The sequence below is a fragment of the Pteropus vampyrus genome, unplaced genomic scaffold, assembly GCF_000151845.1.
Source record: "Pteropus vampyrus isolate Shadow unplaced genomic scaffold, Pvam_2.0 Scaffold43, whole genome shotgun sequence".
Classification (NCBI taxonomy): domain Eukaryota; kingdom Metazoa; phylum Chordata; class Mammalia; order Chiroptera; family Pteropodidae; genus Pteropus; species Pteropus vampyrus.
The window spans coordinates 9,930,897-9,954,339 of NW_011888824.1; the positions used below are offsets into that span (position 1 = coordinate 9,930,897).

General features: G+C 39.7%; 1 protein-coding gene across 1 annotated transcript in view; it reads left to right on the plus strand.

The window, feature by feature from the left end:
* Window positions 1-508: 508 nt before the first annotated feature.
* The window catches only part of MAN1A1 (mannosidase alpha class 1A member 1), a 157,409-nt gene continuing 134,474 nt past the window's right edge, over window positions 509-23,443 (plus strand). The window contains exon 1 of the mRNA XM_011358770.2: window positions 509-1,830. Within this exon, the coding sequence (XP_011357072.1) occupies window positions 1,219-1,830 (612 nt within the window). The 5' untranslated portion in view covers window positions 509-1,218. The remainder of the gene's footprint in view (window positions 1,831-23,443) is intronic.

Sequence of the window (23,443 nt, forward strand, 5' to 3'; positions counted from 1 at the left end):
TCGGCGGGGGGAAAGAAGGTAATTCTTGAAAAGACGTGCTTCCTAACGATCCAGCGTCCGGTAATTCTCCTGGAGACCCCGCCCTTCCCGGGACCCCCTCGGGACTGGGCACAAGTCCAGAAGGCGACAGAGGGGTTCCGCGTCAGCTCAGGCGCCTCCTCAGCAACTCCAGAACCACCACCCCCCGGGACCCGGGACAGAGGCCAGCGCAGGATAAAGGCCCCGACCCCGAGCGCTGCACACCGCCTCTCGTCGGAGGCCTCCGCCGCTCCCGCCCGCCTAGCGCCTCCAGGACCCGCGACCTTGCCGCCCCCGGCCGGGCTCCGCGGAGGCTGCGCTTCCCGTAAACTCCCCGCCCGGCGCGGCCTCCTCCCCGCCTCGGCTCCGCCCCCGAGGTGCCCTGAGCGGCGCGTGATTGGCCCGGCCATGCCATCACTCTCCGGACGCGTTACCGCCCCCGTTTCCGACCGCCCAGAGACCCGCAGCGGTATTAGTGCTCGCGGGGCCGCGGAGGAGGGCATCGTGCTACCCTGCTCGCTCCAGCTCGCCCGCGGGTCGGCGCGCTCGTCCAGCAAAGCGGCGCCCAGGGCTGCGGAGCTGCCGGGCTGCACACTCACAGCCGCCTGGAAAGCGGAGACAGCTAGTCTAGCTCCGAGATGGGGAGAGGGCGAAGTTGACGAGCCCCCTACCCACACCGCGCCCCTCCAGCCCCGAGGTGCGCCGCCCTCTCCAGGAGGTGCCCGCACGCGGCCCTGCTCCAGGTGTGCGCGGGACACCCCGCCCCCTGGGACCCGGAAACTTCACCCCAAGTCCAAAGAGCGGACTCCGAGGGCGGTGCCGGGAGCCGGACTCCCGACTCCGCGCAGGGAGAGCTGTCCTGGCGGCTCTCGCGGCGGTCAGAGGGAGTCGACCCGCTGGAAACTTTGTCACCATCATTGTAAATACTGCGTTTTACTGTTTCCCTCCCCGCAGGGTCTGCATCCTGCTGCCTGTCGCGCGTGCTTGTTTGCCAAAGGAGCCACCCCAGGAAGAAGACCCAGAGGGGAGTTGTTCCCCAAGGGGATACCTGCAGCCCAGACGAGGGGTTTGGGCGGCCTGGATGCGCAGGACCCAGACCCGCAGCCGCTGACGCCGGTCGGCGGCGAAGTTTGGCTGCTGAGCGGCGCGGCGCAGGGCCACTGGACAGCGGGCAGCCAGGCGGCGGCGGCGGCGGGCGCGATGCCGGTGGGGGGCCTGTTGCCGCTTTTCAGCAGCCCCGTGGGGGGTGGCCTGGGCGGGGGTCTCGGCGGCGGCAGCGGCGGCGGTGGCAGGAAGGGGTCGGGCCCCGCCGCCTTCCGCCTGACGGAGAAGTTCGTGCTGCTGCTGGTGTTCAGCGCCTTCATCACGCTTTGCTTCGGGGCGATCTTCTTCCTGCCCGACTCCTCCAAGCTGCTCAGCGGGGTCCTGTTCCACTCCAGCCCCGCCCTGCAGTCGGCCGCCGACCACAAGCCCGGGCCCGGGGGACACGCTGAGGACGCGGCGGAAGGGCGAGCTGGGCGCGGCGAGGAGGGTGCGCCCGGGGACCCCGCGGCCGCCCTGGAGGACAATTTGGCCAGGATCCGCGAAAACCACGAGCGGGCTCTCAGGGAAGCCAAAGAGACACTGCAGAAACTGCCCGAGGAGATCCAAAGAGACATCCTGCTGGAGAAGGAAAAGGTGGCCCAGGACCAGCTGCGTGACAAGGCGGTGTTCAGGAGGCTGCCCCCAGTGGCTTTCGTGCCCCCCGTCGGGGCGGTTGGCCGGGAGCCGGCGGACGCAGCCATCCGAGAGAAGAGGGCAAAGATTAAAGAGGTGAGTGCACTGTGCTGGAGATCCCTTCCGACCCTCATGGAGGTTTTCCACCTCCACCAGGTGCAGTGTCAAAGGCTCTTTTTTTCAGTACTATAGTAGATGTAGCCGATTACCACCTGAGATTGAATCCCCATTGCTTCTAACTTGCATGTTGGGTGAGCATAAGCCATGCGAGGTAGGTATTAAACACATGGGCAGGTGGTGTGCAAACCTCTTTCGCTCACTGATCCACGGTTAATAGTCCCTGAGAACAGTGACAGTTGAAGGTCCCAAACAGCCCCCAATAAGACTTGAACATGGCTTTGAAATGAAGCTTGAATGTAAACACAAAGCATCAATCACTCGATGAAAAGATTCTAACAGTAAGCCAGCACACCCCAGTGTTCAGTCATGTGGCCCCATTCTGCCAAGTGGCATCCTGTATGTACTTAAAGACTATGAAGGTGGTACTTGAGAACTTGCTATCGTGGGAGCACACTTTATTTTTTTAAAAAATGAAAAATTGAAAAAGCTAGCCTACTGCCTCTTGCATTTCTCCTGTAGTAGGGGGGACAAAAAAAGTATTTCATGTGATGCAACAGGTTTGCCTCCTCAGCAGTACAATGATAAACTTCATCTAGGATAAACATGGACTTTGATTAGTCATAATGTCTTTTTCATAATTTTCAGTTAGAACTTGTAACATGATTAGTTCATGACTAGCTTAAAGCTGAAGAGGACCTTAAAATAATATCGGACTGTCCTTTTAAATATGAAAGTTGAAGGGCCCAGAGCCCCAGAACCAGTTAGTAACCGAGTCGGGACTTGAAGCCCTAACTCCCTCCCAGTCACCTGTCACCAGGCTCTCTGTGGACATGCCTCCTTTCACAGCTATTCTCGTGTGTGAAATTATGCCAGCAACAATCCAAGAGCTGTAGAAACCATATTAAAAACATTTCATCCCACATCTTGATTCAGATTTCTAAAATACATTATGAATGGAAGTAATGTTTTTGTCATTTTTAAAAATTTCAGAGTTTCTATGAAATAAATTTTGTGTTTTGACATTGGGTAGATAATCAGAAGAAGCTTCCTGATTCCCCTTCAGGCAGTGAACAGAATTTTGAGGTGGTGAAGTGGTATTTAGTTTGAGTGGCTACAGAATGGAGATCATTGATTGTCATAGAATTTGTGACTTTACTCTAAGACCTGGTACATTTGATTAAGCTGTAATAAGCAAATTAAAGCAGATTCGGGTCCCTGTCAGTTGACCCTAGGTAGAATGCCTTCGTCCCTCCTGTGCAGAGACCTTTCTTCCACAGCCCATCAGCAGTTCTGCTTTGAAACCCTTTCTCAAGCATAGAAGCCTCCCAGACTTGGGAGAATGGATTTTACTCTCCTTGATAACTTCTGTCTAGCTGTTTCCCTTCATGAAATTCTGTCAGGGCTACCAAACCAGGGAGGTGGAAAAAACTCTACTTCTCACCAACCATCTCCCCCACTCTTCATCTCCCAGCCTCCTTAAAAATATCCAACCAAAACCCATAGGTAAATTAGCCCCAAGTCTATATCTGCTTATATTTCCCTTAAGCTTGAAGCAGTGTAATTCACACATCTCATGCCTCTAAATTCCTATGAGCTGCCAGTTAGTGCAGCTCACTGTTGTCTAAGGAAATTATTTAAAATATTAAAGATGCATGGATGTTAAAAAGCTTTTGGTACTGACCAATAGCAATTAAAAGTGCATTTAGAGCAGAAGTAGTGGAACAGTAGCAGTCAATTCAGGGCAGCATATCGACAGTATGCACATCTTTCCTTATTAGATCCATGTTATCTGTGTCTCTAAAGCAAAAAATCTTAATTAATCATGTAAAGGAAATTTATGTAGCTTTCTGTGTCTGTGTGATGCTAATATCTTAGCACCTAAATTTTTGAAATTGCCCAGTCTTGCATAAAGTGATAGAACTAAAAGTGTTCTTTAAAATTCCATGTTGTCATGAGAACCAATCCCCTCCCCCCCCCCAAAAAAAGCCAGCATAATTAGCTTCAGCATTTATTCAAAGGCTAACAGGAAGAAATGGATTATGGCAGATGTGCTCCTTTGTAAACCAAAAGAAGAAAAGGTAACTGATGCTGTTCTAAAACTGGGCTGTAAATGTTCTGTTTTAGAGAGGAAAGAGCGGTTGCCCATATCAACAGGGCACTGGACTTGACACATTTAGATTCAGTTTCAAGTACCACCATAGGCTCCTCGTCATGAACCAATGGACCTTTGCCTCAGTTTTGATCTTTATTGTTCCTATATTTTCTAGTTTTCTTTATATACTTAGGTTCTCTATCACACGTGAACATACTTATAGTACTACAGTTAAAATTTAGAAGATACAGGCAAACCTAATATGTTGCAAGCTTGAACTATAATTTCTGAGCCAAACTTTTATTTTGTAAATTTGTTTAAAGACAGCCAATACTGTTTTTATACTGCCAACACAGTTCTGTTACTGGTGCTATGGTAAATTTTTAACCAACTTGGGCCTAGAGGAAACAGTCTATAATTTCAAATAGGATATTGCCTAGCCCCTTCAAACACACACAAAAATCATTACCTGCTTTTCAGTACATTTTTGATGGATGGTAAATCTTGGTGCGAAACTTAAAATTGAAATTAAGACACACACAAATCCAATGAAAACTTTGTAAATAAAGTAAGTGTAGAATTTTCTTGAACTTTATAATACATATATAGTGTTAGAATGATGAAGCACAGAAATTAAAATAGTACCATGGAATTTTTAGAAAAACCATCCATTTCCCAATGTACCCCAACCCTTTTTTAAAATTAAAAAGTTTTGTTTTTGTTATTGTTGTTGTTGTTGTTGTTTTAGCCTACACAAAGAACCCACATTGTCTTTTATGATTAGAGCCCTAATCTTTTTTTTTTTTTTCATTTTCTGGAATTATGGGAGTCTCTGAGTGATAGGAGCTGAAGACAGTCAAATTGTCAGAGGGGACTCCTCCCTTCTCAGGCTAGAGATCTCACCAACCGAAATGGGATGGAGGTAGGGGTCTGACAGACAGCTTTGGGACTGGTCAGCTGTGGAGTCACTGTTGGCTTCTCTAGGTTTTTCAAAACAGGCTTTAGTTTTTAATTCCAGACCTATTTATATAATCATTAGTTTAAAGAAATGTTTCATATTAATGGCTAATAGTTAAAATATATTTTTAGGCCATACACCAGCCTTAGGTTGTTCTTGAGTCTATAATTTATGTTAACTATTGACAAGTAACCCTTTTATTAAAGATCGGATGTAAGAATAATCTACTTTGACAGATTAAAATGTTTGTATTTTGAAACTTCCCAGTTTATCCATATGGGTAGTTCTGATGTGGAAAATAATATTTGCAAAATAATAAAAGCCACAATTTGAAAACTGGACTCCGAAGGAGCTTAGATACCCTTGGGTGGTTTACCTTCCCTGTTCTGCTCACCCTGCTCTGAAACACTCTGCTTGAACGTGGGCAAATGCAAGATTTCCCCACTCTGACCGTCCCCAGAACAGGTGGGTTGCAGATTGTTTGTAAAGGTTTCTCTCTTTAAGTAGATGAATAAATTAAGATTTCAACAGTGTAAGTACTAGAGTAGATGCTGACTACTGAACATTAATATATGAAAGCAAGAAAAGATTATTGCTATGTAATCAATTATATTCAGCTTAATTTTTTGTAAGTTATCGATAAATTGTCTGAGAGAAGTATTGTCTTTCTCTTATCAGGTAATTTAAGAATCATATAAAGGAGCTGTATTTAGAACTTACAACCTAGTTAAGGATATGAAAAGAGATTAAAAAATGCATTTTTGAGTCAATGCATCTGTATTTCTTAGGTTAGCTAATAAACTAAACCATCTTGAGAAATTTATCCTAGTATTTCATGTGTGTAAAAAAGTGCCTTTTATAGATTCGAATTTGTTGGAATTCAGTGGAGAACTAACATATTTGTATTAAATTATTTCATGATTTATGGTAGTACAAATTCTTTATTAGAGAGAGTTTAAATTATGTGTCTCAAGGTCAGTGTGAGTGATGAGGGCTTAAGTATATAGGCATACCTCAGAGGTATCATGGGTTCAGTTCCAGACTACCACAGGAAAGCGAGTTGTAATAATTTTGCTGGTGAAGGTCTTACCTTAATTTGTAAAATATGCAACATCTGTGAAGCTCAATGAAGTGAAATGCAATAAAACCAGGTTAAGCCTCTACATAAGTAGATCAGAACTGCACCAGAGCCTGCTTATACCCCCAAGCCCAGCAGAGAACCTGTGGCCTCTTTAAGTTCTTTATAACCTATAAAAGCAGAAAAATGTTTGTGTGAAAGATGAGTTTTGATTGGTCAAAATAGGAGCAGCCAACCTGTGAGCTCCAGGATGTTATGAAATGCCTTGTCTATAAGTAAACAAACATGATAAAGGAAAAACCTATGTTTGGTAGTTTGAGGAAGAGATTCTTTGAGGAAACTAAGTCTTGATTTTTCACTTAGTGTTCTTAGCCTAGTGCCTTGTTTAGTGTTAAGTAATTGAACTATCTCTAAACCCCCACCCCTCTCCCCTCACTCCTAAATCTGTTTAAAGATCCTTTACACATACTCTACAAATTATTTTTTTTGTTACCAACAATATGCCATAAAAATTATAACTCTGATTTTTAAAAGTAAATGTATGCTCTTAAGTTATAAAGCATTGTTCTGAATGGAACTTTAGAGATAGCTCAACTCATTCATTTTACAGTAGTGGCCACTGGTGCACAGATTGTTCTGGAAATCACATTGCCAGGTAGTGGTAGAGTTGAAAATAGAAACCCAATTCTTGATGAGTGTTGCTCGCTATCATGACACGGCTTGCCTCTTAAATAAAATGCCAAGGAAGTATATAAATTGATAATCTATATTCATCATTTGCAGACCCTAATGTATAGTAACTACAAAACACATATAGTATAATTCTGCAGAATTATAAATTTGAGCTCTTATTAGTTAAGTTACATTAATTATAGTAATTTTTAAAAAATCTTACTAGTGGCATGATTTAGAAAATTTCTTCTTTTTAAAGCTGCCCAGGGAAAGTTTGACTTTTTCTCTTTATAAAAATCTCTGCAGGAATCAGAGGCATTTGTAATCGTTCAGTTGGACATTCTTTACAATGAGGGATGAGGAAGAAAAAAGAGAGAGAGAAGAGAAGTGGCCTAGAGAAGAGGGTTGTGGTGACATGGGAGATCTTTCAAACTATAAATGTACATACTCTTATTTTTAATTTCTTTTTTAGTTACAGGTGACATACAATATATTAGCTTCGGGTATGCAAGATCATGATTAGACTTTTATAAACCTTACAAAGTGATCACCATGATAAGTCTTGAAGCCATTAGTTATGATATTATTGATTATATTCTCTATGCTGTACTTTACATCCCCATGACTCATACCGTAACTGGCAGTTTGTACTTCTTAATCCTCTTCACCTTTTTCACCCATCTCCCCACCCCTCTGTTGGTGGGAAAAGCACACCATTCTCTTTACCTGAGTAGGATCTGGAAATTCTCTGGATGCTCTTATCTGTCCCTTTCCATCTGTTTGTAGCAATGTGGTGGTGAGAAGGGCTAGTTCTGGAGTCGGACCTGGGTCTGAATTTGGCCTCTTCCATTTACTAGCTTTGTGACTTTAAGCATTTTGTTTTTTTAATACTTCAGAGCTTCAATTTTCTCATGTGTAAAAAAGGGGTAATAATAGCACCCACTTTCTTGGATCAGAGGCTTAAATGTGATCATCCCCACAAAACAGAATGGCATCAGGCATGCAGTGAGTGTAAAATAAATGCTACTTGCTATTATTACTGTTATTAATCACTACCTAAAGTTGGCGAGCCAAGATTGCATTGTTTCATATACCATTTAATAAATAAGGGATGTGGGTAATGAAATTTCAAAAAGTTATCAAAAACAGTTCAAATAAGTTTGATGCATAAAGAGATACATTTCCAGTTCATCAAGATGATCTTTCCAGATAGCTATAATTTTATTGTGCTACTGTCAACATTGATTTTCTCAGATTTCTGCCAGATTTCAAAAATCTTTAGTTGTCTTAAAATTATACTTCTTCAGCTTCTGTACTTCAAAACATATTAAAGCACTTGTCTCTTTCTCACAGATGTGCTTGTTACTGAAGCACTATCTCCTCAGAATTATCACAGTTCTTGAGTTACCTCCTTAAGCACTGAAGTTGTTCCCCAAAATAAAGAGATTGAATAAAGTTTACTTTAACCTGTTTTGTCTTTGGAGGATGTTTTCAAGATGTGAGATTATTTTAGATTTAGCAAAAATTTATATAATTATGATCAATTCTATAATCAGAGCTCCGTCTGTCATCTTATAGTCAAAAAATCACATCAATTAGTTGTGCTGCGGAACTCAAAGTTTTTGGCCTTTTCTGAGAGCTTTGAATTTAGATTTATTAGGGTTTAAAGCCCAGAAAGACCTCAGAAATCCCGGAACCCAATACTCATTTTATATACGGGAAACATGGCCCATGAGGTGTGACTTTCTGAGATTCCCGCAGTGCCTCCGAGTGCCCAAGCCTTGCTAAGCCTGTGATACCTTGGCTCTAAATGAGAACATGCTTTGGAGGCTGGCGGACCTGGTCCCCCATCTTCATCCTTGGCCCTGAGTGGCAGGCCAGCAAGCTCCAGCGCCACCATCCTAAAGGGAGATGAAATGTCATTGCTGCGTAAGGTATTGCCTGGGAAAGCAATATGGCTAATTTCTTGGCTCTGAAGAATTCAGCAGCACTGCCCCACCCACACCAAGTCCTGATAAAGACTTCTGTGATCATTAGGTACTTGAAAGAAAACCTAATAAGATTAAGGTTTAAGAGCATTTAAAAGTCAGCAACCCTCTTTTCTGTCACAAATACTTTGGCAGTTGCTTTAGGTACTTTAGAGCACAGCAGTCCCACAGATAATCCAGAACAGAGATAATAAAATTAAGAAGCCCAGGAATCCTTTGTATTTACTTGACTTTTGCAACTAGAATGGCGCTCTCACTTCCTTTTTCCTGTCAGTCCATTTGTCTCCCTGGCTTTTTCCCTTATCAGAGGCCCAGTCCCTGATTTGCTCCACTACTTTCTGACACTCCTGCTCTACGTCCTGTCATACAGTGACACTCAGGCTACATTAAATTAACTTTCATTTGTACTTTTTCTTGTGTTTATATGTAGGTCTCTCATTAGATTATCCTGCCACCAGTTATTAGTGTGGGGGTGCTTAGTATGAGAGGAGGCCTGGAATTGAGGGGATGAAAACCTGATGAAGGATGCCAAGTTCTGCAGGGATGGTTTAATAACAGCACACTACGTACTAAGACAATCTTCATTACAACACCGGTGGGGACGCCTGTTTGCCTGGGCCAGCAGTTTATGAGAAAGGTGTGGCATAATTGATATACACAGCCTGTGAGTGACTGTAGTTGAGACATGAACTCAAGCCATCCAGAGACCAGGAACTATTGCTGGAATCTCCATATCTGCCAAATCCTTCATCGAATGGTTTTTCCAAAGTCCTATGAAGAACAAGAGGGTCAAAAGATAGAAGGCCAGGGCTCGAGGTCCACGCCGGCAGTGGCCATGTCCAGCTTTCTTGAGTTGATGTTTGGGCCATGACTGAGCCTAGTTTTTCTTTCATAAGATTGTGTGCTGGAATTAATAAAAGGATGTATTTCCTAACTGTAGCTCTGTCAGGGCATAAAAAGAAGGACAGACCAGTGGGATGATTAAGGCAGCACAGGAGTGTGTGCCCAGTCTCAAAATCTCATTCCCACCTGCCTGAAAGTTCACCATCAGTGCCTTCTTTTCATTGATATATTTCTTCTGAAAGGCTGCTGTTAAAAGTACATCACTAAAGTAGCCCAGCAGAAATTGTTATACTTTGAGATTTGTCCTAGCAAGGGCAAGAATAGGTTTGTAGAAGGAACAAGTTATCTTTCATTATGTTATTTCATTATAAACTAATGCTTGCTTAGAAAAGAACATTTGGAAAGTACACAAGCAAAAAGAAAAAAATCCTTCACGATTCTATAATAGTCACAAGTAGTGTCAACATTACTCCCCACACTCACATATGGTTTATTTCTTTCCACAGTTTTGTAACCATACTATATATACATGTTTCTTCATTTTCTTTTAAAGTGTCACTGTATGATAGCATAATGTATGAAAAAAAAGCATCAGTTTATTTAATCACTTCCTTGGACTCAAACAATTAGATTGTCGTTTTTTGTTTTTACAAAAATGCTGAGCTAAATACTTTTGTCCATTAAGTTGCCATCTCATTTTTTACTGCCCCCACCCCCACAAGGAGGATTTCCCCTTAAATTCCTAAAGAAGGAAATGAATCGGTCAAAGGATCAGAGTACATCCTGAGGGATTACTTTCCAAAAACAGTGTACACGTCCACCAGTAATATAATGAATGTAGTCCATTGAATCTTTATTAATTATATAGGCGATGAAACAGTATTTTGTATATTTAATTTGCTGCTGAGCAACATTTTCTCCTGTGTTGGCTGGTGAGTTGTACACAACAACAAAATTTTTAAAGGAGTAAGAATGGGAAGAAGGCAGAGCTCAGAGACCTGAGGGATGGGAGTATCAGAGAAGGTGTATCTAACAAGCTGGCTAGAGGGACACAGATTCTCAAAGTAGGCAAAGTCCGGAAAAGCAATAGTATTTAATTAAAAAAAAAAAAAGCTTACAACAAAATTTGCCTCTTCCCTGGGTAGACACCAAGGGTAAAAAGTACTCTATAGATAGGAGCACAGTAGTCACACCTTATCTATGGGGGATGCATTCCAAGACCTACAGTAGGTGCCTGAAACCAAACTATATATAGGGTAGTACCAAACCCTATATATACTATGTTTTTTCCTATGTATGCATACTTTTTCACTTATAGAAAGCATTTCACAGCTTCTCATTGGCATATCTGAATTGCCAGCATCACTACTCTTATGCTTTGAGACTATTATTAAGTAAAATAAGGGTTACTTGAACACAAGCACTATAATCCTGCAACAGTTGATCTAACAACCCAGAGAACTACTAAGTGACTAAGGATGAGATTAGGGAGTTTATGGAGCCTGAATACCCTGGACAAAGGGATAATTCATGCCAGGATCAGAACAGGCGAGACATTCATTATTTTCTCATGCTACTCAGAACAGCACACAATTTAAAACTTATGAATTGTTTATTTCTGGAATTTTGTATTTAATCTTTTTGACCATGGGTAACAAACCACAGATAAGGGCGACTGTTGTGCTTACCAAGCACCTTGGAACAACCCACTTGCCTCAGCTAAGGCCCAATCAGCTTCTGTGGGCTCAGTTCGTTGCTAAGTTATAGTTGGGTTTTTGCATCAGCTATTTGAGGAAGGTGTGGCATCTCTGGAGATCTGGTGAAGGAGGGAGGGAATCTTTCTCTTTTTAGAATTCCTCAGGATGGTTTTCTAATATTTTAAGATTATAATGATCAAAAATAGTTCAAGTAGAATTTCAGAAGTGATTTTAGTGATGGCAAGTCTTAGAAAGCTGAATTCTTAAGAAAAATTAACAAAAAGGAAATCATTTATAAAATTTCATGGTAATAACGGCATACATCTTTATGCCTGAAGGGTCAGGCCAATCTTTTGAGAGGCCTTTAGTGTTTTAAATAGGATAAACGTGCATTTTGTCTAAGGTATTTTATTCTAGAATAAAAGAAAATTATGATTTGTTTATGGTTTTGGACTTTTTTTTTATTATTTTGCTCATTCCTTCTAATAATGTGTTTTTAGTCCTACCTTTTAAGATAGTGAAGAGCTGCAGATTTCAAAATGTATTTATGTTCTGACCTTGGTTAGTTCACAAAAGTCTGCCAAATGCCAGAACCGTTTAAATTTGGCTTTGAGACTGCATTAACATGATGAATAACGATTGACATAAATGTACTATATTATCTTTATAAATTGTGGTTCGAGATGATAGTAATTTTAGAATATTTAGGATGCTATTCTCTAAGACATGTTTTTTTTGTTGTCAACTAGCAGTGCAGAATGTTATAATGTATCTAGTCAAGTACAGGTTTTCATCTTATGATTAGAAATGCCTCAGCAGTTCATATTGTGTTTTCAAGAGTTAGTAGCCCGAGTCAGCAATTTTATAAGGCATTTTTATTAAGTGTAAAAGGAACTTTATGTAGTAAAAAGTGTATTTTATAATTGGTATCTAGTAATACTTTGTGTACATTCACTCATTCTAAACATTTTGGTTAGTCTTCATTATTTAATCCTCCTAGGGATTACTCAGTTTAGAGTGTGTGATGAACAACTCGATAACTTAAAAACAAAAAGTGGGGGGGGGGGTCAATTGAAGAACATAAAAAATGAAGATGATTTATTAACTACTGTTGAAAGCTGCTTAGCAGTTGGGGCGAATAAAAATTATGATTAATTAAGTGTGCAGTAATAAGATAAAACTATAGTGCAGTTTAGAAGTGCTTCTGATTTTTTCTTACTCCAAGAGTACAAGAATCTGTGATGTTGGGTCTTCATAGCCATGAATCTGTTCCAGAACTACCATATTGAGAACAGGAGAAAGAACTTTCCTCTTATTCATCCACCAGGTCAGCTAGCCCTGGGCCTTGCCCATAATATGACCCAGTAAATATTCATTGAATAAATATCCTTTTTTAAACAAATATATCAAGGGAGGCTACTCAGGTAGAGTGACACTCTCCCACCTTTATATAATCATATAATCCAAAAGTAGTATCCACTCGTCTTTGAGCCCCTTCTACATAGCCTCATGGGCTACAGGCTGCTGTCTTTTGAGGGAAGAGTTGATTTTTTTATAACAGTCTAAAGCGATTCAGAACCAGATCTAGTGAATAAAAAGAGTAATCCATGCAAGGAACACCTCTCCTAGTTTCATTTAAAGGTTGTGTTCAGAATGATTTATAAAATGAAAAACTATTCATTTTCCTAATGACTTGTTAACTGGTTATGAAAGTGGTTCATAAAATAGTCTTTTAAGCAGATGTAACACAGCTGAAATAAATGTAGATACTTGTGAGGTTTCCTTTGAAGGTCCGCACTTACTTAAATATGAAAGTTCTATTTCATTTAAAAGTTAATCTGCTTTATATTTATAACAATATAACAATATACTGTTATATTTATATCCATGGTTTTGCTTTCCATGATTTCAGTTACCTGAGGTCAACCAGAACCCGAAAACATTAAACGGAAAATTTCAGAAATAAACAACTCATAAGTTTTAAATTACACACTTTCTGAGTAGTGGGATGGAATCTTGGGCCATCCCTTGTGGGATGTGAATCTTCCCTTTGTTCAGCATCTTTATACTGTATAAGTTCCACGCCCATTAGTCGCTTAGTAGCCATCTTGATTATCAGGTCAACTTTCCCCAAATTAAGGTGCTTGTGTTCAAGTAACCCTTATCATCAGAAGGTCCATAATAGCCTAATGCTGTGTCACAGGTCCCTTTGTAATTCACCTCACTTCATCTCATTACATAGGCATTTTATCCTCTCACATCATTGCAAGAAGGGTGAGTATACTGTACAGTAAGATATTTTTAGAGACCACACTCATATAACTTTTATTACAGTATATTGTTATAATTGTTCTATTTTATTATTAGTTGTTAATCTCTTACTGTGACTAATTTATAAATTAAACTTTATCTTAGGTATATATATATAGGAAAAAACAGTATAGATAGGGTTTGATAGGGGTCTTGGAATGTATCCACCATTGATAAGAGGGACTACTGTATGTGATTTGAATTTTAGTAAAGTCTTCATTCATTTCTGTCCGTTATCTAGAGTTGTGAACTACATCTAGTGAGAGCCGTCTTTTTTTTTGTATTTCAAATTTATATGTGGTACACCTAATCAAAGTTTGGGTTTGTTTGTTTTTTTTTCCTACCCCAACAAAAATTTTTGAAGGACAATGGTGTTTTTATAAGTAATGCTTACAATACTACACTAAAATGAAAAGCCACGCGCTGGGTGTTATTTTCCACAAGAGAAATTAGAATATAATGAAAATTATCTCTATAAGAAGGTATGATATTTTAAGAAAGAACCTTGGTCTTCTGTTTCCTAATTTAATATTTTATCTCCTGAAAAGTACTGTCTCAAATAAATCATTGCATAGTACAATCTCTCTGAATTTTATGAATTTGCAAATGGTCCCTTTTCTAATTCATTCTGAGGATCCCAATTAGATTATCTTCTTAAAAGATCACTTCTTTCTTGTTGCCCAACTCAAAGGTTTTAGTGGGCTTCCATTTCCTGTGTAGTAGCTAGCACTGAAAGAAACATCTGGAGGGTGTTTTAACACACAGGTTGCTGGGCTCTGCCCCCAAACTTTTTCATTCAGTGGATCTGGGTGGGTCACATAATTTGCATTTTTAACGTGTTCCTAGGTGATGCTGATAGTGCTGGTCTAGAGACTAAAGTTTGAAAACCATTGCTCTCGAATGAAGTCCTAACTTCTTAGGGTGACATTCATAGTCTTCTATAAATCTGCCTTAGTTTGCTTCTTGTGTCATATCTCTTAGATTAAGAGGGACTCTCTCTTCTAGCTAACTGCATATTACTGTTTCCAAAGTTAGGGCTTTGCCTTGTTTATTTCTCTCAAATGGAGTATCTCCTGACTTACTCAAACTTCATGTCTTCAATGAAACTTTCTCTCACATTCGCAACCTTTACTGATCTCTCCCTTCTCCAAATCCCTGTGGCATTTATTATTTCTATCTTTGGCCCATGAGTTGCTAATTTAATGGATATATGTTATCCTCCAACTAGACCCCCTAAGTGTGGAGACACCTTTTTCTATTCCATAGGTTCATGGCCCTGAATTTAAAAATGGAAAGCAATTTGTCTTACATATAATAAAAATGAGAAACAACTTAAGTATATCATGAAAATTATAGTCAGATTATGAGTCAGTGCGGCTCAATAGAAACCATTCTGAGCCTCCCTTTCCACATCTGTGAAATGGAGCTAATCTGTTTTGTAAAGTTATAAGAATTAAAGTAGAAAATGTATGTGACTCCCAACACAATGTCTGGCATATGATGTTACCTAATAAACAATATTTATTAGCAACTAGAGATTGATTGAAACAATAAGCTTGGACTTTTCTCAAGAAAAGGGATTGTTCATAAGTAACTGGATTTAAAAAGTTATTTCCAGGAAAGAAAAGGAAGTTTTGGCTGCAGAATTGCTGTGTTAACCAATAGTTTGTATTGCTGTTACCACCTTCCCTTAGTTGTTATTGCCAAACTCCCTGCTTCCTGTGGCAGGAAAGTAGGTATTCTTTTGCCTTGTTTCAATTGTTATCTCATAGAAGTGATGCTTATCCTTAGGAAAACCAAGGTGTCCATCAGTGTCCAGTTACCTCTGGCTTCCTGGCCTGCTGTCACTCAAATACTCAGATTTGAGGTTACGGGAAGCAGAAGAGAAAAATAAAATCTGGAGAAACACCTTAAGGGCATAGAAAGAAGTATTTTGTGAGCCGAAAAGCTGAAAATGTTTCATTCAGAGATAGCTATGGGTATAAATTTAGCTCAGTAATTAGGCATATGGTGTTTTCATTTAGGAAGTGTCTACACTCTTTGTGATAAGATCCGTTGAATATTAGAGCTGCTACAGCTTTATGTCGCCAGCAGATTCCTAATGCATTTAAAACAAGAATTGAAGAGTGAAATGGAAAACAGAATTAATAATTTGTTCTTGGTTGGTTTTAATCTGCTCTTTATTAACTTTGTAGTCTATGCCTGGAGGATTAGATTTGGAAACAGAACATCAACTAATGTTCTAAAAGTTTACTTTTATTGGAACATTATATTCTTAAAGACTTTCTGAAGAACATTTTGGCCGAATTTAGTCTTAACATGAGACAACACTTAAGCTCTTATGATTCAACCTAAATAGAAAGCTTTTGATCTATGATGCTATTTTTAATTTTTAAGTTATTTCATGATAGATTTCAAAGTGAGATTTCTTTAAGAAAAACTGACTAATACAGAGTTAAAGGTATTCTTTCGTGGGCACAAGGATAGTTTAGTCTCCTTTTTTTCTAGCTATTTTTTATCCCCCACCCCCATCTATTGCTTTCAATCTTATCATTTTAAATCTGCTTGCCATTAGTGGTAAGGAAAATAGGAAAAGTCAAAATCAAAGGATATTTGTATTTCCTATGCCTTGTCAAATGTTTCTAAGATTGACTGAAAATAGACAATTATAATTTTATAAATAGAAAAGTCTTATTCTAAAATATATTTTCCAAAAGTCCTATTCCAAGAAGAACTGAGATACAGAGGTTTAAGAACAACAGTTGCCCTGGGGGAGTGGGACGGAAGATGCTGTTCATCTATTTCTTTCTTAATGCTTCTGTAATGTGATGCCATTAGAAATGCCTGAAAGTCTAAGATTCAGTAGTTTTGCTTCTGTGGTTGTAGTTCTCCACCCACCTGTGATCTAGAGAATTACACTCTAGGTTTTATTAAGGTAAAGGTACTAGAATTTAGACACTCAGATGGACCTGCTTTGGGGACTAGGAAGAAGAATTTTGACGAACTATAATACCAGGTCAGAGTTAACCAGTTGTAGATTCCTCATTAAGAAAACTACTCTGTATGTATGTATTCTTGATAAGTGAAAGTTTTGATCTAAAATAAATCCTCTATTTTGACTTTAATGTGGTAAGTGAGGTTTGTGATTTTATAGCCATATGCCACAGGTAAACAGGTATTAGTTATAGCTGTCTTAATTTAGCTTAATTTAGTTGCCTTTTTCTGTCATGCTTTACCCATCCTCTTCCATCCTTTTGTTTTCTATCAGAAGTAATGCTAATGGCACAACAGTAAAGAGGAGAATAGCAGAACTGGGATTATATGTATTACTCATGTCGTGTTACTAGTCAGATTACTTATCAAGAAGTAAGTCTGGTTAGCAGGGCCTGAGCAGCACTCTTGCTTCTTAGAACCTTGAGAGGTGAATTCTATATGTTAGCACTGACAGATCACCTTTTCCCTGACCGACTGGGCACTCGATGCTACATTTAAGAATTCCTGAGGGAGAAAGCTGTCTAGTTACATGATTGGTTAGCATTATTTGTGGGCCTTTGGCTCTCAGTGGAATTGCTAGAAAGCTATCTCAGGAAGGAATGCCTTTGATTGATTTGAAATCTCATGCATCACCATAGTGTTGCTCGGGTTTTCCAAAACACTGGGGGATTTTTGCAAACAGCACTTTCAGGAGCTAATCTGAAGGTGGCAAACCAAACTGTCAGGAAGGGTAGGTTCTTTCTCCGCTTCCAGGTGAGATCACTGCACTTGTACTTCACTCTGTAATATCCTGTCTTCACAAACCCCAGGGGCACAGAACACCTTAGTGGGCGTAAAAGAGCATTGCCTGTTGTAGATAGTGCACCCTAGAGTTTTCCAACATTATATAACAAGACTCCAAGTTAGATATTTTTTAAAACAGATTTTTTTCTTCTTATTTAAAATAAGATTTTAATTCCTTAATTGATTCTTAAACCTAAGCTATTAATTTGCAGATATATTTGGTTTAAGGGTAACAAAAACAGTCACAACAGCCGGCAATTTTTTTCTTTTTCTTTAGGTTTAAAATAGAGGTAGCAAAAATAAAGTAATTAAAAAAATAAAATAGAAGTAGCAGTTAAGACCATACATTTATTAAAAAGTACAACTTCTCAGTTATACTCTAAAATGTGCTCCTTTTTTTCTCCCCAAGGAATTCATGCTATTATTCTTATTCTGAGAATAGTCTCAAGTGATTTACTGTGTAGCTTGATCTAAATATAATTAAAGCAACCAATAACTAGATGTTTACAATTTCATCTTTGCATACATTTTTGTCTCCTTTACCTCTAGTTTTAATTCTAGAGTGGTGAAAAGTATAAAAATAATTACAGCATCCATTTTTTAGTGTTTACTTCTTATTAGGCACTATGCTAACCACTTTATAATCATAACCTCATTTAATTCTCAGAACAGTGCTGTAAATTCAGTATTGTTTTTTCCCATAGGAAATTGTGGCCGAGAAGGGTCAAGCAAATTGTCCAGGGTTATAGAACTTCTGGGTGGCTCAGCTGAGATTTGACCTTGGGTCTGTGTGGCTCTGGCACACATCTTCCTCCCACTGCACTAACTCCCAGTGAATGCCCCTCGGTCCCCTATTGCAACCCCCTGCCTTGGCACCCTTGAGGATCTTACTCATCATGATTAAAGAATGGGACTCTGTCTGTCTGAGAAATAGGAGGGAAGCAGGAGTGTGAGGGTTGACACTGTTTTCATCTCAGTTTGTGGAAAACAACATGCTACAGGGCTTCTTTTTTTTTTTTTTTTTTTTTTGGTTAGTTTGCTTTTTAACTAATTCTGAAAGTAAAACCCATGATCAGTTTGTTTGAAAAAGCTTCTCTTAAGAGGAATATTGTGTTCAACATTAAGCACATGGTATTAGGGTGTATTAAGTGTATGTAAACGCCTTAATGATATGTATATATATAATATATATATATGATTGTGTGTGTCTATTATTACCTAAAGTAATGAATGCTTTAAGCATTAATGAAAATAATTGGAAGTTCTGGAAAATTGTCTAAATCAGAATGGAGAGATAGACGAGAATTTCTAAAATACAGTCTAAATTTGCTCCCTTTTTTTCTTGAATCTTGGGCCCAATATAACTCCTAAATTTTAGAATAAATAACCTCGCAATTATTTAATTTTTAAGTGACACATTCCATGAAGGATGACCATGTTAACACAAGTGAAACGTAAGTTTTAAATTCATAATGAGATATATTACCAAAAAAGATTCTGTGAGTCAAAGTAATACATTGTTAAAGACTTGACACTCAGGTTTTCATAGACATGACAACACATAGACGTGACAACACAGGTATATATCACTGGTCCTAAGCAATGATATATACCAGATAGTATAACTCTTTCTAAAGCATATGCAAATGGAGCAGTATAACAATCATTCATATCCAAATGTTTTAATAATCTTAATATTATTTTCCTTTAATAAATCAAATTAAGAAACATTTCCAACAAGACTCCTTCCAGAAATATTTAAGAGCACCACCCTTGCAAAGCGCTGCAGAGACAACAGTAAGCAAGACAGATGTAACCACTGCCAGTCTGGAATCCAAAGGGACAAAGAGTAAAAAGCCAGTGTGAAGTCACAGGGTTTTTGTCCTTTTCCATCTGACTTATTTCATTTAGCAAAATACCCTCAAGATCTATCCATGTCATCGCAAAATGTGGCATATAAATCAAAAAAGTACCAAATGAACAACGAAACAAAACAAAAACAAAAACTTATAGACTCAGACAACAGAATGGTGGTAACCAGAGGGTAAGGGGGCCGGAGGTGAGCAAAATGGGTAAAGGGACCAAATATATGGTAACTAATGGAAATTAGACGTTTGGTGGTAAGCATGCAGTAGAATATACAGATATCAAATTATAATGTGTACACCTGAAATTTATATGTTATTTACCAGTGTTACCTCAATAAAAATAGATAAATAAAAAAATTCGTAAAGCCAGTGCGATAATTGATTTAGAAGGCGAAGTGCAGGCTAGAAGAATGTAATAAGGACAGGTAGCTCAGATTTAGGGGTTCAAGAACACTTTCTAAAAGTAGTAAATATTAGAATAACCTGAAGAGGAGTAGGAGTTAGCCAGTGGAAGGGCAGGGTGAGGATGGCTGCAGGAATAGGGAGTGGCCTGTGTGAAAGCTCTGAAGGTAAGCTAGAGAACCAAACTAGGGAAATGTTGCTGCGAAGTATGCTAGGAAATGGGCCAGAGAAATAAACCAGAAAATGACTCTTATGAAGTGTTTAGACTCTATCGTGAGATTACTGGGAGCCAAGGAAGTATTTGAAGTGGGGAAATATCAAATTTGCATTTTTGGATAAGTCTGGAGGCGGGGACATGTGTTAAAAGGCTCTGCAGTAATTCAGGTGAGAGGCGATGATGGCCTCAACGTGTAGATGGGTAGTGGGATATTTTTTAAATAGCATTTACAGGACTTTGTGAGCACTCATATAGCGAGGGCAGAAATGGAGTCCAGGACAGTGCTTGGTTCTAGGTTTGTACAAGGGATTGGGTGATGGCAGTGACCCAGGTGAAAGAGAAGGGTGGAGAGAGGTGTGATGGATTTAGTTTAGGGTGTTTTGCATTAGATGTGAAAGATATTCCAGTGGAGAGGGTCTCTCGTATGCAGTTAGAAATACACGACAAGCACTGTAAAAAGAGGCCTAAACTAGAGATATCAGTCTTAAGACCATCAAGCCATGGAAGCAAATAAGCTCCTTCAGGGATAGTGTCCTATTGGAAGAGCCAGGGCCTAAAGCCTGAGGAACATCGACATTCAAGGGATGTGCAGAGTGAGAGACAACAGACAAGGAGCCATCAGAAGCACAGACAGAAAACTAGCAGAGTGTGGCACCCTAGAGCATTTTTGGATATTTAATATTTTCAATGTCTAATGCTGCTGAAAGGCAAGAGGAAGAATAAGGTTTTGAATTTGATAACAAGCAGGTAGAAGATGCCCCCTACTCGAGCAGATTCAGTGGTGTGTTCTGGTGGAAGCCATGTTGCAGTGGAGGTCAGGAAGTACAGAGACAACTCTTTGCACAAGGCCACAATGGATGGGACTAGAGTGATCGGGTGTTAGCTGCAAGGTGACAGGGGGCAATGGGAAGATTGAGTAGAGGAACTGGCATCTTACTGAGCACCGCTGAGCGCACAGTTGGGGCTGGCAGCCATGAATTTGTGACAACCCCATCTGCTTACTTGATTGATTTTTCTTTAGCAGGATTCAGCCACTCTGATATATTTGGAAAGGCAGACAAGTAGGTTGACCTAGTCTTGGGGTTTTCCTAAGTTTGGAAAAGAGAGAAGATACATGGTCCCAAGTGCTTTTTTTGAAAATCTGATTACAAAGATCGTTTATTTTTAATAATATAAATCCACTCAACTTAGGTTAAAGAGAGTGGGGAGGAATATTTATTATAAAGATAAGAGAGGGCTGTCTCATGGATCCAGCTTAGAAGCACAGCAAGACCTCACAGGGCCTGGAACTACAAATCTGCAAGGCACCTGGAATCAAGACTTCTATTCCTCCAGTTTCTTATCCCAAGCTAATCTTTTGTCTGTAGACATACCCACTTCATTCTTTCCTCTGCAAACAAGCTCCCTAACTAAATCAGTCCTTTAGTTTACATGGCCAATGAGTTTAAGTATTAATATAGGTTCTAGAAAGCATCTCAGACTCAATTCTAAATTCCCAGAATGGAGAATCTGACCCAGTTGTAGTTAGGTGTCTAATCAGGTATGCCTGAGGGAAGAAATATTGATTTTTAGTATCAATGTAGCCACAGCACAGAGCTTCTTGAGTGTTGGAGAGGAGAGGGTAGTCTGGCTGCACAAAGGTCTCTCACTATCTCTGCTGCACCCAGTGCATTTATCTTTCTGGAAGTTTCTCTGTTGTAGTACTGCTAGTTAGAGGCAGATTACCTGGTATTCTGCGATATATTCACTACAGAAAGTTCTGTCTTCTTGAAATGACAGTTCACCAGCATTAGCATTTTCATGTTGTTTCATTAAATGTGGTACAAACATGTCTGCAAAACAAAACCAAGCATACCTGCCCTGGGATGTTCACCATTTAACAGCCTATCATATTGCTGCTTCATAATGTAACAAAGTCCAAATGCTTTAATGATCACCAGTTAAAACACACATGCACACACACACACACACACACACACACACACACACACACACACATACACGAAGAATTTGATTCCAAATTTACAAAAATATCAGGTTTTAACGTTCATCTTTTGAATACTTGTTCATCAAGACCCACCTTAAATCTTAACAGCTGCACAAATTCTTACCTGTTCCTAGTGCCCTCAGCAGAAAAGCATTTCTCTTTCTGTGCTCTTATGGCTTGCTTTGTTTAATTCTCTATACTTATTACATTTTTATTGCTAAAGGCAGCATATCCAAAAGCAAAGAGATGAAAGAGCTCATGACTTTGTCACTTATTAACAGTCCAATCCTGTGTAAGTACACAGTGCCTTTGAGCCTCTCTCATCTGTAAAAGTGATGATAATGCTTACCTTCCAATGGCTCTTAGGAGCCAGTGAGTGAATAGATGCAAAACTATTTACTTCCACTGTGATGCAGATATTAATTATTTAGGGAAATAGTCTGGGGGTTGAAAGGCCAGATTTCTAAAATCCATCTGCCTCTTGGTAATTCACAACATGGCACTGGATGAGTTACTATTCTTCCATGTCTTAGGCATTTTGTGTCCCGTGTTAGTTTTCTGCCGCTACTGTAACAAATTATCATAAAGATAGCAACTTAAAACAACACAAATTAATGTGTCACAGTTCTGTAGGTTAGAGTCTGAGTGAGAGTGTTTGGTTTCTCTGCACTGGGTCTCATAAGGCCAATATCAAGGTGTCGGCAGGCCTGGGGTCTTACCTGGCGGCTCTGGAAGAGAACCCACTTAGGGGTTCATTGAGGTTGTTGGCAAAATTTAGTTCCTTGCAACTGTAGGGCTGAGGTCCCATTCCTTGCTATCAGCCAGGAGCCTCTCAGCTGCTCAAGGCTGTCTGTATTCATGTTCATGTTGCCCCTCCATTTTCAAACTGGCAACACTACGTTAAGTGCTGCTCGACTGAATCTGACTTTCCCTTCTGCTGCATCTCTTCTGCCTCCAGCCAAAGACCATTCTTTGCTTTTAAGAACTCAGGTGACTAGATTGGGTCCCCCCAGCTAATCCCGGCATACCTCTGTATTTTAAGGTCACTTTAATTATCCTTATGTAACTTGCATTACATCTGCAAACTCTTTTTGCCATGTAAATATCAGATTAAGAAGACCGGAGATTAGGGAGTGGACATCTTTGGGGAAATTTCTACTTACCGCCTGTGGGTACTATGTGCAGTGCAGTATGCGAAGCCAGGTGAAGTCCTTTTCGTGCAAGAGCTACTCAAGAGCCATTGGCGAATTGCGTGCTCTGTTGCTGTGGTTTGTGATCAGCCAAGAAGGTATTTTGTGCTGCAAATTACTGATAGGGGTAACCCAAGCCAAAAGAAGCCAGGTTTTATAGTAGTTTCTTTGTATAAGTAACTCTAATTACTATATGCAAGTAAACAAGGAAGAGAAACCAAACTCGTATTCACATGTAAAGAGTATTGATAAATAAAAAGAATATTCTCTTTATTCTTAGAGCTTTTATTGAGGCCTTACTAAGTGCCTTTGATAAAGCATCTTATTTTAATCTCATTGTTCATATTTTGCAAATGAGTATTCTGAACTCAGTAGGGCCATATGAGGTACCCAGTGTTATAAAGACTATTAAAAATCTTTAGTGAAAAAATAATTCTGATCTTCGTTTATTCTCCCCATATCATAGCAGGTATCGTATAAATTCTGGAGCCTGACTCCTTGGGTTTGACT